Source organism: Mus caroli, chromosome 15, assembly GCF_900094665.2.
Source record: "Mus caroli chromosome 15, CAROLI_EIJ_v1.1, whole genome shotgun sequence".
Lineage (NCBI taxonomy): Eukaryota > Metazoa > Chordata > Mammalia > Rodentia > Muridae > Mus > Mus caroli.
The window spans coordinates 77,896,736-77,914,543 of record NC_034584.1 but is presented as its reverse complement, the minus strand read 5'-3'; the positions used below and the strand labels follow the sequence as shown (position 1 = coordinate 77,914,543).

The window sequence follows — 17,808 nt, the reverse complement described above, 5'->3', positions numbered from 1 at the left end:
CTAGAGCTAGTTCCAGAACAGCCAAGTTTAGACCGAAAAGGGAAGCATTGAAAACTGAAAGCTAATGAAGATCTAATTGAACAAGGGTTCATGTTCCAGCCACAGCAAACAGCAGAACTTGGCAGCTTTGGTCATGTGGTTCTGGCTTTAGAATCAAGAAAGGAACTTCCCTCTATTACTAAAGAAAGTGCTGAAGCCAGGGTTATGTAAGAGGTGTCCCTACATGGAGGCCCAGAAAGGCCATTGTATGAGGCAGCCAAGGTTGTATCTTGTGTTGGCTGCTGGGCTTGGTAATATGTAAGAATCACTCAGGTGGTACTGGTTTTGAAGGCATGAAGGAGTCACAGAGAGCAGTTGAGGCTTGGCACTGTGAGAGACCAAGAGAGACCATGGGTGAAGGTGCAGCCTCGGTGGCAGTTGATGGCCTAGGACTGAAGGGGTCATACAAAGAATTTGAGGCTTGCCACCATGAAGACAGCCTATGAGAGGCTATTGGTGAAAGTGCAGCCCAGTTGCAGCAGAAGAGCCCATTGTTTTGGAGATGCCTGTACCATGGGTTGGCCACCAAGAACATCAGCAGCAGAAGCCATGTTCCAGAAGCCGTGAAGGTGCAGCCTGGAGTGACCTGGAGACCCACAAGAGTTTAGAGATGACAGAGCCATGGGACACCTACCCAGAAAAGCTGCAAACACAGAGTGGGAACAGCCCAAGAGAAAGAAGTGTGCTGCAGTCAGCAAATAAGGGGGTTAGAGATGTGAAGAGCACTTTGGTATCAGTCATGGAGATGCAGAGTTTGGAGTTTGCCCAGTTGGTTTTTGATCTTGCTTTAGTTCAGGATTCCCTTACTGTGCTCCCTTCCCAACACTTTGGAACGGTGATGTATAACCCGTGCCGTGATATGTTGGAAGTATGTGATCTGCTTTTTTGATTTTGTATAAGGGATACAGTTAGGAGAGTGCATGAATCTCAGAAGAGACTTAGAACTTTGGACTTTTAAACATTTTGAAACTGTGATAGATTATGGGGACTTCAGAAGTTGGACTGAACGCATTTTGCATTATGTTATGGCTACAAGCCTATGGGTACTGGGGAGTAGAATGTGGTGGTTTGAATAGGTTTTGCCCCTATAGACTCATGTGTTTGAATGCTTGGCCTATAGGGAGTGGCACTATAAGGAGGTGTGGTCTTGTTGAAGGAAGAATGTCACTGTGGAGATGGGTTTTGAGGTCTCCTGTGTTCAGGCTTTGCCCAGTGTGGAATCCAATCTCCTCCTGGTTGCCCGAGGATCACAGTGTGGAACTCTCAGCTCCTTCTCCAGCACCATGTCTGCCTGGACATAACAATGATAGACGAAACCAGCCCCATTTAAATGTCATCCTTTGTTAAGAGTTGCCTTAATCATGGTGTCTCTTCACAGCAATAAAACCCTAAGACACCAGGGCATCTAGAAGACAGTAGGACTTCCAGAGAGCAGGTGTGGTGTGGCCATGCATGGCAGCTGAACTCCATGGGCTCTTGGTGCCAAGCAGGAGGAGACTGCTGGCTGTCCAGGAGGACCAGAGGGGAGAAGGGAGAGAAGCGTGGAGGATTAAGGAGGTGGTGTCAGCCTTTAGCAGCCTGGATTGTGAGGCAGTGTGAGAAGGCAGAAGTGCCTGGGATGTGATGATGCCCAGAGCAGCTCACACAGTCAGCCACAGGGGCCCTGGGCTCCATCAGACAGTGAGGGTCCCGTGCGATGCATGTGGAGAACACAAGGCACCCGAGGGCACAACAGGCAGCCGAAGGGAAATTCAGATCAGGAAGGGTTCCGATTGTTCAGGGGAGCTCAAGGGGAGCAGACATCAGGTGTATGAGCTGGTTATCATCCACAGCAACCCCCACCCTAGCTTTGCCCCTCAGGGCTGCTGGTGAGAACAAGCCTGCCTTCCGTTTTTACAGCAGAGGCCGCTGTGGGCAGTGAGGATACCCTCTCAGGGGTTCTCAGGGCATCTGTAGCCTCCCCTCTGACTGTCCTAACATCAGGTTGCCCTTAGAAAGCTGCAGTGAGACAGGTGAGCGGCCCAGGGCTGACTGATGGGTAAAGGAGGTAGGGTACCCCATTGCTCCTGATAAACAAAGGGGCCCGGGAAGTCTGGGACCCACATGATGCCTTCCAGCCCAGGAAGTCTGGGTGTGTCCGAAGATGTCAGAACAGGGAGGCAGCAGGAAGCAGAGGAAAGTGGTATGCTTTTACCTGACAGCCCGAGTATGAGAGAAGATGAGATCTAGATGGAAGAGGCTTTCACTACCCAGTGTTCACCCAGCACTCACTGGCGCCTCTGAAGTGCACTTCCTTGAGCTGTGGATTAGCCTGGAAGGACCTGCTTTATGCTGTGGAGATAAATTAATACATTGACCCCAAATCTCAGCGGTTCAGGTACCTCCATATTTTCCTCTTCATCCAAACTCCACGCTGTACCTGATGGCTCCTGAGGACTTGTCACCCTCCCGGGAAGCGAGGAAGACTCAGCCAGCTTCCAGGGTGCAGCTTCCTCCTCTCTTGTGGGTGCTCACTCAGGAGGTGGGGACTGTAGAGCTGGAGGTCCACACATGGGCACTCCCCATCACCAGGGCTGGCATACAGAGAACAGAGGGAAGCTGCCCACTGAAGCCAGCTCTGGAGCTGTGAGCCCGAGCACCCAGGAGCACCCTGCTTGGCTAGGCTGCAAAGGAGCCTCTGAGGACCCCTGACCACATGGGAGGTGTGCTCCCCTTCAGTCTTGGGGTCATTTGGAGACTCTGACTGGCTCCTGAGGTTCCCAGTTGAAGACAGCTCTACCCTCAGTATCCACTCACCAGCTCTAGGACGCCTCTGCTGCATCAGAATCGGCAGCCATTGAACCCAAGAGCCATGGGTGGGGGAAGAGCACTCCATGAGCAGAGCCTCTGGCAGGAGCTTGGGATGCTCAGCTTTTAAGGAAAAAGTCTGCCCAGGGCCCCACAACGGTGGGGCGGGGCGGGGCGGGGCGGGGTGGGACGGGGCCTCCCCTGGAGTAACTGGCCTTCTGAGGCCTCCAGTGAGACTCTGCTGATTTGAATCCCAAACAAACGTATTGGAGACACTGAAGAGAACATGTCGTGGATGTGCATAGAGAGGGTGTGCTGTAGAAAGCTGCTGGGTCAGAAGCATCTGTGGAGACCCGCAGGAGCATGCGTGCACCAGCCAGCCAGGAGGCCCCAGCGGGATGCTGGGAGCTTCGCAATGCCTGGTTGATGTTTATTCCTGGCAGGGTCCTAGTAGGGACACGGTTATAAAGCAGCACTCTACAGTACGAGTGCTGTATATCAGCCTTCAAATCTGACCCAGAACTCTGACAAAAGAGTCACCCTCTAGGCTGTCACCCCTGTTCTCCATTAACAGGAAGTGAGGTGGCTTCTGTCATTGCTAAAGGCAATGCCCTCCTTAGATGCCGACTGGTTGATGTCTGCACAGGGCGTGCAGGACAGATAGGCTGAGTGAGTAGGGTCTGCCCCTTAGGAAAGAAGATTGGCTGGGGCAGACACACGGGAACAGAGGTTCACTGTGGGGGACCTGTCAATCATGAGGCTCAGCCTGGAAACCCTGTCAAAGGTCGGAATGGGGAAGAACTCCAGTAGACACTAGAGTAGCCTTATGTCCCATGACGAGAGTGCTATGCTTAGGAGAGCAGAAGTAGCCTACACAGGATGGGACTACAGTAGAGGCCACCTCACCTATTGCTGTCAAGATTCACTATGTGTGCCTAGTGGGCACCAGCTTAGAAAGTTGGCCACTCTTCATTCCCAAAAGCAGATGTTTGGGCCATCACACCACTCTCTAAGATGGCGCCATAGAGAATTCCTCCCAGCCCAGCTGCACAAGGTTCCTGGTCCCTTTCCATATGGTCTGGGTCATCTGCAGGTTGTGTTCCATATCCTTGACTGTGCCCTTTACCTCCGGGGCCATGGTCCTCCAAGGTCCTCGTGAGATACATGCAAGAATCCACTGTCTAAATAGCACAGAGGACTAAGACTCTCAGCAAAGCTGAGTGCTGGATGTGCGTGTCTGCAGATCCCGTGTGCGACTCTGATCACACTGCATAGCACATAGGCAGAGTCGCCTGCCTACACCTTAAATTCGTGACCACTCCTGTGTGTACATGCAAAAGCTTTTCTGGGGCCTCTGCTCAGGACACGTTTTCCTTGGCGTATCTGTTGCTCAGTGATTTTAAAATTCAACCTTTATAGACAGTTGGCTTTTTTTCTTTTAATGTTACACAGAGGATTGCATAATGAAGGGTGAGGTTATGTAAGCAGAATTAGCTCTACGATTATTCACATTCATCGCAGTATTTTTTTTTTTTTTTTGCGACTGTGCAATCTGCTCTTCCACGTCTCTGTGATGAGAAGAGCCTGTTTGCCATCTTCATTAATAAAGTAATTAAGAAGTGCCTTTTCATTCAGCCCAAGTGTCACGGCAGAGAGCAAGCTGTGTGGGAAATCTGTGCCTCAGAAGTGCACCGTCTGGGCACATGCGCGTGCGCGCACACACACACACACACACACACACACACACACACACACGGGGCACATGGCTGCGGCAAGCCTGCCTCAGGGACCTGAGAGTCAGGAGCAATGGATACAGCACAGTGGTATCTCAGGAAGCTTGCCTGTAACAGGAGATATGACCTGGACCCAGCACCCTTGACTTGTAGATAGCAACAGCAAATGCAGGTCCTGCCTGGCAGTCCCCAGAAGCCCCTAAGAGTCCAAAGGAGGCCAGGATCATGGAATGTTAAACCCGGGAGGGTGAAAAGGTCCCCCCTCCACCCCCAACCTCTCACTGGGATGGGATGGACCAACAGAGAGAGTGTCAGCAGCCTCCTGTGGGATTAGGGGTTCTGGGAACATTGTCCAGAGTGTCTTCCTTGAGTCGCATGATGTATCACTCTAGTGTCAGACGAGGGTTAGCCCTGGGGTTAGACAGGAGCCCTTTTGATCCTTTGCTCTGTTTAATGTATTTCTTTTAGATTTACTTAATGTGGGTGTTTTGCCTGCATGAATGTGTGTGTGTCCTACACGTGTGTCTGGTGCCTGAGGAGGCCAGAAGAGGGCATCAGATCCCCCGGAGCTAGAGTTATGGCTGGTTCCAAGCCATCATATGGGGCTGATAATCCTACACAGTCAGTGCTCTTAGTCACCGAGTTACCTCTCCAATCCCCATGTGCATTGTTTAAAAAGCAAAACTCACAGGTAAAGGCAGGCTGTAATCTCCTGGTTTATGGTATGAAGGCCACGCTGATCACACACACCTGGGAAAGGCTTTCGGGCCAGTCATAAGTGATAATGAGCCTATATAATGCAGCTGTTTGAGCCTTTATCCTCAAGGGCTGCCACGGCTCCTGGGAGTTGGCAGGGCCTTGCTTACAGGTACCAGCATACCCCGAGCTCCCTCAGCTGAGGGAAAGAAGCCACCAGAGGGTGACTTCCTCACCCATGTCAGAGGCAGGTCTGAAGGGAAGCCGCAGGTCCGCAGAGCACAGTGGGACCTGTGCTATCTATTGCATCTATAGGCATCCAGGCAGGCCCACTAGCTTGGGGCAGGATGAGTGCCATTTTGACTCCTGGCATTCTTTGCGAAGTGGAAGCACAAGAGCTGGCACCCCTGCCCCAGCTGCTGGCCTTCTGCCCACAGCGATGCCTGTGAGGAGGAATGAGCACTCTCAGAGGAACAGATGACTCCCCTTCATGGGCAGGGTACAGTGTGGCCATTTTGGAGGGATCTCTTCAAGTGCCACCCAGAGCAGTGCCTCTAAAACCCAGCATCATCCCCTCAGGGGAACCAGGCTCGAGTGCCTCAACTAGAAGATGCTGTCCCTTGGAGCTCCTGTAGACCAAGACCTTTCTGTTAAAAAACAAATGCTTTAAAAAGGAAAAAGAAGAAGAAGAAGAAGATAGTCCATTTGCCTTCAAATTTTTATTGAAGTAATTCTATTCTATGTGAATAGCATCAGGAGATAAAACCTCCATTATTCCCTTTTTAATGAATTATAATTCAGAAAAATCTTGATAACAGAAAATGACTTAAAAGGCACAAAGCACACAGTTCTTATCTTGTTTCCCTTCTAGGCTCTCTTGCTGGGTATGTGTAATTGTCGGCTCTTCAAAGTGGAGATGGGGGGCTTTTAACATCCTTGAATCAAGTGCTATTCCTTTATTGAGGCTTCGAGGTGGAATATGCTTCCTGAAAGATTTTCTTCTAACCCTTAGTCTAACTCCATTTACACGGAGGTACCCGACCCAACTAAAAAATGTGTGCAGAGGGGGGTTCAGTTTCTGCATTTGCCACTGTGTTTCCATAAAGCATGGTAGATGTGTGTTTTGGGTCCATTCTCTTAGGGCGTGTCTCTGTCAAGTCAGTGGACCTGGGGATCACCTAATAGCCCTGCTAAGTCTTGGTGCAGAGAGGCTCAGAGGCATGGGCTGGGACTGCGTTTGTGATATCTCCTGGCCTTGCTTGTACCTGACAAAGAAGATGTCCCCCAAATGGCCAATGTGGTCCTGGCCCCTGTGTGCCAGCTCACTTTCCACACCACCCGCTGACAGCACTGTCTTTGTTTCTTTAAAGCTATGACACCGAGGGAAGGGGTTATATCACGTACCAAGAGTTCCTGCACAGACTGGGCATTCGATACTCCCCGAAGGTCCATCGGCCCTACAAGGAAGACTACTTCAACTTCCTGGGTCACTTCACGAAGCCCAAGCAGGTCCAGGAGGAAATCCAGGAGCTACAGCAGATCACTGAGAGGTGGGTGTGTCAGCGTGGGGTGCCTCCTCTGGGCTCTGCCTGCATTCGCCCAGACAGCAAAGGCTGCTCTGACAGGGCTCACAGGGCTCCTGTAAGGCTGCAACAATAATATCATGTGATGCTGGTGAGCCTAGAAACCAGCTCTGCTAAAGAGCCACGGTACAGGAAGCTTTACCCATGTCTTTCCCGAGACAGCCACTTTTCACACGTTCTTCCACATCTTACCCCCCCCCCCCATTCAACATTGCCCTTCCTAGTTGGGCACTGCATGGCGCCTGCACCCTGCAGTGGCCCATCTGGAATGCAGGCACCATACAATGTCTGTGATAGCCCACAGGCACCATACAATGTCTGTGATAGCCCACAGGCACCACGTAAACACGTTTAAATGAATGCATGGAGGAATAGATGGGTGTGTGGTTTAACTCACCATTTCTGCTTCGAGGACTTTATCCCAAGGATAGCCCAAAGCTGTGTGCAATTGGAGCAGGTGACTCAGCCAAGGAAACACTCTCCCATCCCCAGCCAGCATGCTGGCCTCGGGGCATATGCATGACCTGGTGTCTGCCTATTGAAACCATTGAGGCACACACTGGGATGGGTGTGACCATGGACCCTGGGCCAGGAGAGGTTGAAATGTATGCATGCAGAAGCCAGGATGTCTCTGCTTGAGCAAGGACAGGGAGACACTGAGTAAAGGCAAGCTACTGCGTACATGGCTTCTCTTGCTTTTACCTGTGTGCAGCTGTCCCTTGCTTGCCATTTCAAGTGGTGGGACTCAGCTCTCATCATTAGTATTGTCCCCCCCCCATCAAGACACCCAAGGTAGTGTTGGGAGAGGAGCTGCTGAAGAAACAAGGGAGACACGGGGCAAGCAGGTGAAATGCACCCCTGGATTATGTGGAACTTACCGCACCCAAGGAAATGGCAGACAATTGAGCTTGTGAAACCCTGGCTTGTGTAAAATGCACACAAGGCTGATATAAATCAAATATGCCACAAACTGATGAAAAGTGGAATTTATCTTCAGCAGACAGGGCTGGCCTCATTACCCACGAGGGTCTTCATGCCTGTCTCCCCCACCACCACCACCCAGCCTCCCGTGTGTGAGTAATGAGGCCCCTTGGCCCTTCTGGTATGCACGCACTTTCTCTCCTCTGTGCTGGTGACAGCGCAGGGATGAGGTAGAGATCTGTGTGCCACACTACATTCTGACCCTTGGGACCAGACAACTCATGCACACTTGCATGACCTCCTGCCTCAGTGGTACCGTCTCACTGGAGAAGACAAAGACCCAAGCTGCTCCATTTCCAAAACAAAGAAAGACACTTAGCCCAGGCAGAGTGGTGCCTGCCTGTAATCCCAGGGCCAAAGAGGTGGAGAAAAGTGGGTTCCTCTGGGGCTCACTGGTCAGCTGATCTTAACCTGGAAAGATGCAGGCCAGCAAGAGACCCTGCCTCAAAACAAAACAAAATGGTGGCTTCCGAGGACCTACACAACACCTAGCAGCACCACCTCTGGCCTCCAAGCACACCTGCACACGTAGGAAACCCTGGCTTGCAGGCGTCATTAAATAATGACTGCCCATCAGGCAGACTGGCTTCATGAACTCAGATCAGGCTGGTAGATGAATTGAAGAGGTGGAGATGTTCGTCTCCAACCCAAGGAGTTAGCTCTGTTAGGAGTCGCCCTAGCACGTGTTGCCAGCGAAGCAGAGGCCTTTGTGAGCCTGCATTCATCTCCGGGCCTTTATTCTGCTCTCAAGACTGAGAAGGAGAAAAGCCAGTGAGTGGCCACCTGGCACAGACCCACTTGGGGAGGCATGGGGAGAAGGGAGCAGCAGGTAAGCATGGCAGAGAAGGAAGTCAGCAGGACTCAGTGAGGTCAGCAGCCGGAGCCAAAAGAGGATGTGACCCCCAGGATGCCGCCGCAGCCCAGTGTGGGCCAACAGCAGCTCTGTTTGGCGGGGTGCGTTCGTCTCTGCTCTAAGCCCCCATTTACTCTGTGCACATGTTTACCCTGAAAGGGAAATAATTGCCGCTCAGAAGCCAGTCCAAGAAACGCTGAATGCCTCAATTTTCTAAAAATATGGATCTCCAAAAAACTGTTTTGATTCTCTCCGCTTTCACCCGCTTTCATTTTGAAGAGCTAAGTGAGGGAGAATTGTGATGAGAAGCAGGGGCTCTGCACGCAGCCTGCGGCTGGCTCCACAGGACACTGTTAGCATCCCAAGGCAGCTACTGTCGGTTACACCCAGTGGCCTCACCTGGGTTAGATGTCAGATTCCCCAACCCCTTACAGATGGGAAGCCCACAAGGGAAGGGCCTGGATCTCCGTATAGCTTCTCTCAATGCCTCTCCCCCAGCCGACCTGACCCATACCTCACGGCAGCCTGCCCCCCCCCCTGCATTCCGACAGTTTGGGTTCAGTGGTCCACTTCCAGGCTTGCTTAGGGAGCCATCCCTCAAATGCCAAGTGGAAGTGCTGAATGAGAACCAGAACAGATCCACTGTTGGAAACCGAGAACCCATTCTGTGCCCCGAGGGACAACCAGGAACCAAGATGCTGCCTGAGCCCCGTGGGATAGGCCTTTGCCTCAGTGGCTTAGCAGGGAGATGCTCAAGAGATGTGCAAGAATAGAGATGATGCAGTTTAGACCTAGTGGGCCAACACTAGGTAGCTAGAACTTGCTGGCTTGGTGTGTCCACGTGGCATAAGCTAGAGTCATCAGAGAGGAAGGCGCTTCAGTTGAGGAAATGCCTCCATGAGACTCAGCTGTGAGGCACTTTCTCAACTAGTGATCAATGAGGAAGGACCCAGCCCATGGTGGGTGGGGCTATCCCTGGGCTGGTAGTCTTGGGTTCTATAAGAAAGCAGATTGAGCAAGCCATGTTGAGCAAGCCAAGTAGGCTGCACCCGTCCATGGCCTCTGCCATCAGCTCCTGCCTTGCTTGGGTTCCTGTCCTAACTTCCTCCAGTGATGGACGATGATGTAGAAGTGTAAGCCAAATTAATCCTTACCTCCCCAACTTGGATTTTGGTCATGATGGGGTTTTTTTGTTTGGTCGGTTGGTTGGTTTTTTTGGGTTTTTTGTTTGTTTGTTTGTTTGGTTGGTTGTTGTTGTTGTTGCAGTGACAAAAACCCTGACTGAGACAGTAGGGGAGTCAGGGGAATGATGTTCAGGTGTGCACATGTGTGTGCTGTCTATGTGGAGACCAGAGGTCAGCCTCAGGTGAGATGCCTCAAGCTCAATCCTCTGTTTCCTTTGAGACAAGGCCTATCAGTGACCTGGAGCTTGTCGGTCAGGCTAGGCTGGCTGGCCAGGCCCGGTTCGGCCCGGCGATCCACTTATCTCTTCCTGGTGCTGGGATTGCATGCCAGGCCACCACACCTGTCTTCCTCCCGTGGACGGTGGGGATCAAACTCAGGCGCACCTACTCTACCAAGCAAGCCCTCTCCGTACTGTTTCAGTCCATTAAAGTGAGGAAGAGTCTTCCTCCAGAGTAAACCATAGAGACTAGACCACAGGCTGCAGGAAAGTCAACCCTGAGCCCACACTGTCTGTCCTCATCTACCCAGTGGGCTAGTTTCCAGAGTAAACCATAGAGACCAGACTACAGGCTGCAAGAAAGTCAACCCTGAGCCCACACTCTGTCCTCATGTACCCAGTGGGCTGGGACCCTGGCAAGGTTACTAAGAAGATCCTTCGTGTCAGCACACTCTGGGACGCTGGCTTCTGAACTGTGGGTCCTGCACAGGTGGGGTGGCTCTGTTTCTAGAAGTGGACACACCTGACCAAAATGTGAAGCCGGAGCTGAGAGAAAGCTCAGTGGTTCGACAGCTCAGCTAGCTGAGTTCTGCTCCCAGAACCCACCCTAGGTTAGCCACATCGACCTAGAACTCCAGCCCCAGGGGATCTGGCATGCTCTTGTGGCCTCCAAGGGGGTACATACCCACCCTCACATGCACACACCCACATCTAGGCATGTATAAGCACGTCATTTAGAAATTACAAAACATGGACAATAGATTGTAAATGAGTAAGATGACAAGATGAGGTGTCCCAGGATGCTTTGTCCACAGCCCTTGATCACTGTCCTCCTCCAGTCCTGTCAACTTCGGTGCTGGCCAGCTAGTGCCCCTATGAGACCAGTATTTAGAACAACAATTTACTGCCACTGTGAGGCTTGGTGTGTCCTCTCTCCAGCTCCTATCCTACCAACCCACTGAGCTGTGCACGCATCCTTCCCATATCCCCAGACTTGTCCCCCACGTCCATGTTAATTCTGCTGCCTGGTTGAGGCCCTTGTGTGCCCAGCATCTACAGCAGCACATGTCACACAGTAGGTGCACACAAGCATTTATTGAGGGCAGAGGCATTTTCTTACCAGCAGTATCCTTGTGTTAAACTCTTGGTTCCCTTTGAAAAGTACCAACTCTAATACAGAAAACAGGGTTGGCGGTTCTCCAGGGCGGTCCTGCTGCTTGCTGTTGACAGGCGGCAGAGGCTGATAGCTTTCCTCTGGGACCCGCCTTTTCACACAAACACCTCTCCAGCCCTGCAAAATACCTTCCATAATAGCTCTTGGCTGAGGGGTCAGGTTGTCACAGTAGAGTGGGTCTCAAGAGTCACTTTTCTCCTGGACTTACATGTCTGAGGTGGCATCTCTTCCAGGGAGAAACTCATGAACCATTATGAGGAGATCAGCAAGGCGTTCAATGCAATGGAAAAATCCAAGCCCGTCGCCCTTTGCAGGGTGCAGAAGGTGCTACAGGAATGTGGGTGTCCCCTGAAGGAGGAGGAACTCATCAGCCTTCTAAAGAGGTTGCCTGCCCTCCCCCTCCCCCCTCCCCTCCCTCCCTCTCCCTCCCTCTCCCTCCCTCTCCTCCCCTCCTCTCTCCTTCCTCTTAGTATGTCCCTCTCTGTACTAACAGGCTGGTATCCTGGTTTCTCCTCTCTGTACTAACAGGCTGGTATTCTGTTTTGGTTTTTTTTCCCTTCTCCCAGTCTTCTCACACAGCCTTGACCCCGAGGCGACCTGCCGTTGCTGCTTGCTGTTGTGTGTTTCAGCCACAAGCAAAGAGACTCCTTTGACAATGATTTAACTTCTCTCAGCACCCAGTTCAGGGCTTCCCCACTGAAAGCTGCAGCCCTCTGCCCCTGTCCTGCCGCCCGCTGCTTCCCATCCCCACAGTCAGGAGCTCAAGACTTTCACCTGATGGCCTTGGAGCAGAATGTGTCCTTTTCTAGATGACAAGCTCAGATCTACACTTCCTGATTTCTTTCTTTTTTTTTTTTTTTTTAACTTATGTCATTGACTTTCATGGACTTTAGTCCGTGTCTCCACTGTCTCCTGCCAAGCTTCATTCCCCAGTCCACTGCACAAGCACGTAGAGCTTGGTGCACGGCTCACCATGAGCCACCGCCCCTGGCCTTGGGTGGTCCGCAAGCAGAATCCACCTTAGCACGGTTAGCCGTCATTCTCCTTTCTACATAGTACATTCCCCGGGGTCATGGCAATTATTACTCCCATTTGCTCAGTGTCCTGGTTCCTTGTCACTGCCAATAAATCCCCAGCCCACCTTGGGACAAACATCTCTCTCTATCCAGTGTGTTCAGTGTCCTAGGGCACACTGTTTTTGTCTTCTGAGATTTGGGGATGTTCTCTTGACGTAGCTCCTGTTGTTGACCAGGTGCCCAGACTCGATCCCTCCTGGTTTTGAGCTTTCTCACATATTTTGTATTTCGTACTTTTTTACTATGTTTAGTTTCTCCCTTTTGGACTGGGGGCCAGGCTTCTGTGTCTGCGCTCAACCCAGCCTTTGATTTCCTGGCTTCCATTCTCTCTTCGCTGGGGTCAGTTCTTCCTGAAGTAATTTTTCTAGAAAATGGTAGACAAAATTATATTTCCTGAATTGTTTTATTCTGGGACGTTTTAACTGTCCCTCATACAGCTGTGTGCATCTGGAATCCAGGAAGAAAATAATTTTCTGGTTTGGAAGACATTGCTTTGTTATGTGCAAGCTGTAAGAAACCTAAAGTGTGTAAGAAATCTTTGAGTGTGTGTGTGTGTGTTTGCACATGTGTCTGTATTGTGTGTACATGTGTATAGAGTGTATTTTATGTATGTGTCTGTTGTATATTATAGTATGTAATTGTTTCATAGGATATGTGCATGCATGTGTGTTTATGATATATGTAGTAAATACTACGATGGTATATGTAGTATGTATGCATGGTATGTCTGTATGCATGTGGGTGTATATGTGGTATACATAGTATGTGCATGTGTGCAATATATATGCATGTATGGTATGTATGGAATGTGTATGTTGCCTCATGCATGCATGTGTGTGTGGTATGTGTATGCATGTTTGTGGGATGTATGGAGTGTGTGCATATGTTCTGTGGTAGATGTGTGTGGAAATGGAGGTCCATCCAGACCATCTTGAAGTACTCACATGTTCCTTTAAGTGCTCACTCTCCTTTAAGAGTCTTCTCTCTGAATTTATTTCCAGCTGAATAAGAATTCATGTGTTTGATGAATAAATCATGGGAAGATAGACACAGATAAGTAATTAGTTAAATGGTTCCAAGAGAGTCTTGTTAAAGTGTAGTTAGACTTGATAACTTTTATAAACCACACAAAAAGACCCCAGGCTCTCTGCTCTCCACCCTTCAATGGGTGATCAACTTTCCTGCGCATGGAAGTCTTAATAAGGATCCATCACTTAGTCGCTTGTTCCTCCTCAAAGACCCCTTGATGATAAACATCTTGCTATTGGTAATTACGTGTAGATTATTCTTCCCTGGGTCCAAAATAGACTTTTCTAAGTCCTAGCAAGGAGGTTCGCATGTGCGTCTGCTTTATTGCTGTATCTTAATACTGCGCTGGCAGCTCCTCCCTGCGCATGAAGCAGCACTGATTGTCTGTGTCCTTGTGTCCCTGTCATGTGACCCATGCCAACGCAGGCAGACAAGGCTGCTCCGCAGCTGCAGCTTGCAAAGCATGGCTCTCACCTCCTTTAGAAGCATCCCAGTCACTGGAAACTTTCCTTCTACCCCGGCTTCTAAGCTTCTCTCCTTGGATGCTCGCTCCCATCCAACTGACAGAAAAGGCAGGCACTCAGGGGCCCCCCCAAAAACGTAATCACATTAGTAGCAACCTTTTGTTTCGATGCATACATGTGTGTACATACACATGCATGTTCTGCCTACCTCTTCTTTTTTGAGATGGAGAACTGGATTATAACTCACCAAGTACGCTGTGCTAGCAAGCCTCACACATCCATGCCTCTTCCATCTCTACACTTAGCCCTTTAAAAAACAAACAAACAAAAAAAAAAGAAGAAGAAAGAAAAGAAAAACAAATACAGGTATAGGATCAAAATCAGATCTGTTTCTTATCGGCAAGTACTTTCCCATCTGAACCGTCTCCCCAGCCCAGGAGCGGGGACCATGAAGGCATGAGACTTCTGGTGTCTTTAACAAACACCCCCGAGTGCTCATGGAGAAGTCTTGGACCTAACTCAAGTTATTCTTTCGGAATTTAGAGGGAATTGTTTCTCTGTCTTAGTTGAGGGCGTGAAGGGGCTGTCGTCGCTGCACGGATGTCCTTGTGGGGACATATGCTGAGATGGAATTTTTAATGGAGGAAATATTAAGCCAGATAGCGTTTGCACAATACCCTGGGAGAGCTTTTGGCTTGACAACTCATTTCAGCCAGGCTTGGGGAAGAATTTAGTGTCTCTGCCTCAGTTCCCCCAGCCGTGTGCCATCTCTGATATACTTCCCTTCCGAGTCCTACTTCCACCCCTCCCTGCACACCCCCTAGTTAAAGCCTCTGCTGTGTCAGGGACTCCCTGTCCAGCTTGTAGCTCAGCTGGCTGCTGCCCCATTATTTCCACTATCCTCATCAGGTTGTCCTCCCCACAAATGCCCTAGCAGTGCACTGGCATCCATCTTTTACCCAGCAACCCTTGCTACCTCTTGCTCTCTGAAGCTCTGAGCCCTAGTGCCCAGTCATCAGGTCTTGTGTCTTCAGGACCGGGCAGCCCATGGCCTCCCCTCTGGGGCATCCCTCAGTCTCCTTTGTTCCTCCTTGTGGTGACATTTCAAGTATACACATCAGAAAGCAGCAGCTGTGGGCATGTTCCAGCAGGGTGGGCATCAACCTCTTTGATTCATTGTCTTTCCCACACTGCCTCTATCCTCTACAACTGTTTGTTGAATGAATAAGCAACTTTTTTTTTTCTCAATGACTCTATTCTTTTCTTTTGTGGGGAAGCTTGGACGTCAGCGTGCATAACAATCATATCGACCCTGTTGAGTTCCTGAGAGCGCTTGAGATCAGCTGGGCCAGCAAAGCTCGCCCAAAGGAGAAAGAGGAGAGCTCACCGCCGCCCGTCAGCTTCTCTAAGCTGACCCCAGATGAGGTGATAAAGACCATGCAGGAGGTGGTGGAGGCCTCCCAGCCTGCTTTGGTAAAGGTATGACAGTTTGCAAAGAGCCCCATCTTGTAAAACTCACGTCTCCATCCCTCTCCTGGGGGCCGGGTAAGGGGGGCTCCAAGCTCCGCCCCCTGTGACCCCACTTACCTCTCTCCAGTCTCCTGGGCATCTACTCCGTTTAGATGAGACTGCTGATTGGAGCAACTATGTCTCCACTGTTGTTCTGTGAAAAGCTGCCCTGGCTCTGTCCAGCCCACTTATGTGGGTCCACTAAACACCAGGCAAGCTGAGGCCACAGGGGTCAGGCCAAGGAGACAGAGACACCCGGTCTTATGCAAGGGGCAAGGTGAGGCCAGAACCTCGGGCTGTGTCCTTACCTGCACTTTGACACATAGTTGCCCACATTCCTAGACAAAGATAATTTGATTTAAAGGACAGAGAAACTGGATGATAATGACGCACATATAACCCAGGAGCCTTCAGTGTGCTCAAGCAAGTGACCCATAGGGATGAGTGACATCAAAGTGGCCGTCAAGAGGTTGAACAGGACAGGCTGTGTTACAGAGACTGTTTGGTGGGGGCACCCAGAGGCCATGGACCATCTGAGGAGAAGGGTGTTCTACCCACTGTCCTATGGGTGACCCCTTGTGCCTGATGGGGTACCTTGAGTCATGACAGTGTCTTTGGAAAGAGTGATTGGGAACTATGTGATTGGAAAGCCTGGTTCACAGGTGGGTGCTTGAGGTGGGAATACCAACCCAAGGTGACTATAGTCGGCTCAGACTAACAGATTGTTAGAGGCAGCATGGGCCACGTGCACGAGGAACCACGAGGAATAATCCTCCCATCCCCTCCCCTCCCCCACCCACAACACACAGCAGCATCTTGCTTCCACACCAGGAGGGTTCTGTGCTGATGGAGGCTTCCAGTGCTTTGCAGACAGCCACGCCTCTGCCTGCAAGGATCTCTGGTAGGGTGCCACCCCCCCCCCGTGGACTTTATCTCTCCCAGAGCATAGTGTGCAGGTTGGGGGTCATTCTTCCTGTTCTACAGGAGGGGAAACTGAGGCTGGGGGTAAGTGAATTTGCCATAGCCTCACAGGTCACAGGGCTCTGAACGTGGCTGGAAGCAGAGAGGGACCATGCCCTCTTCTCCAAATCTGGGAAGCCTAGCTAGGCATGCTGTCTCATGCCAGTTGTCACATCTCTTGGGAGGCTGAGGCAGGAGAATGGCTGCAGGTAATAGACTAGCGTGATCTATGTAGAAAGAACCCTGTCTCCTCTGGGAAAGGTCTGTGGAGGTGTCTCCCTGAGATGTGTTACTACATTGCTTACCACCAAGGTTAAATTAGATTATAAAGCCCTCACAGACACAGAGGCTTCCAAGGCCGCCTCTAAATTTAGATTTAAATTTGGACGTGGTTTGGTTTGGTAAACGAGATCCACCTACTCCCCCAGTGTAAGGGGGTTAATGTGGGAGCTTGGATCCAAAAAGGGGGGAAGCAATGGGGAAAGAAGGAGAAAGGTGGGTGTGGACTAGCCAGCTGGGAGATGCGTCAGAACTTGGCCTCTCTCCTATAAAACATGCACTGCCAGTATCCAGCTCTCTGTGAGGACTTAGCATCCAAGATCATTAACCAGAAGGAAAGGGGAAGGCAGCTTCGTGGTGCAGGATCCCTGTGAGCTACAGGAGGCCTGGTGTTCTCAGGCTTGTTGGTCTCAGGACTGGCCAAGTCTCCCAGTTTCCTTATGTGGGCCCTTCGTTGGAACACCATGTAGGAACAGAGCTCTCATGTTCAGGGTTGCTTATTCTTTGGGTCTCAAGTGATACAGCTTAGCATCTCTTGGGATGTTTGTGAAGCTAGGGACCATGGGCCTCAGGGAGGAACCACAGTGGTTTCTTCTTTGTGTGGCTTGAGGTGCTACAGGGGAGAGTACAGCAGGTGAGCTGCAGGGGTGGGTGGAGGCTAAGGGTAGGGAAGAGAGGAGGGGTGAGGCTGGTTCAGGATGGCCACCAGAGGGGACGGGACAGGGCATGCAAAGACATGGCTAAAAGCCACTGCAGATGCCACACACCTGTCTTGTTTCCAGACAACATCACAATACTATACCCTCACAATGTTTTGTAGATTTCAAAGCCCTTTCCTATTTAGCTTCCACATCCTAGCAGGCTGAGTTTATACACAGACCCCAGGGAGCTTCAGACCCTGACCCTAAGAGTATCTGGACTCATGTTGCTTCTCAGGTTCCCAGGACATCCTGGTATCGTCTCCCCACATCACATGGCTTCTAGCATCCTGACAGCACAAAGCTCCTTTTGCTTGGATCTTTTTCCAAGACGGCTGTGGCCCTGGTGCCCACATCCCTGTACTTCCCAGCCAAAGACTCATTCACAACTGCCCTCAGCTAGGTCCACCTTGACAGAGAATGTGCCGAAGCCAAGAGAGGACCAGGCACTGCCCCTCTGTGCCCTGCTGTGCCCCGATGTGCCCCTCTGCCCTGTGGTGCCCCAATGTGCCCCTCTGTGCCCCCTCTGTGTCCTGATGTGCCCC

The 17,808-nt window shown here is 50.9% G+C and overlaps 1 protein-coding gene across 5 annotated transcripts in view; it reads left to right on the top strand.

Moving 5' to 3' along the window:
- The window catches only part of Efcab6 (EF-hand calcium binding domain 6), a 187,378-nt gene that overhangs the window by 140,416 nt on the left and 29,154 nt on the right, over nucleotides 1-17,808 (top strand). For all 5 annotated transcript variants that reach the window (XM_021183282.2, XM_021183284.2, XM_021183280.2 and 2 more), the window contains 3 exons: nucleotides 6,626-6,805; nucleotides 11,482-11,631; nucleotides 15,095-15,296. In XM_021183282.2, coding sequence (XP_021038941.1) covers nucleotides 6,626-6,805; nucleotides 11,482-11,631; nucleotides 15,095-15,296 — 532 coding nt within the window. The remainder of the gene's footprint in view (nucleotides 1-6,625; nucleotides 6,806-11,481; nucleotides 11,632-15,094; nucleotides 15,297-17,808) is intronic.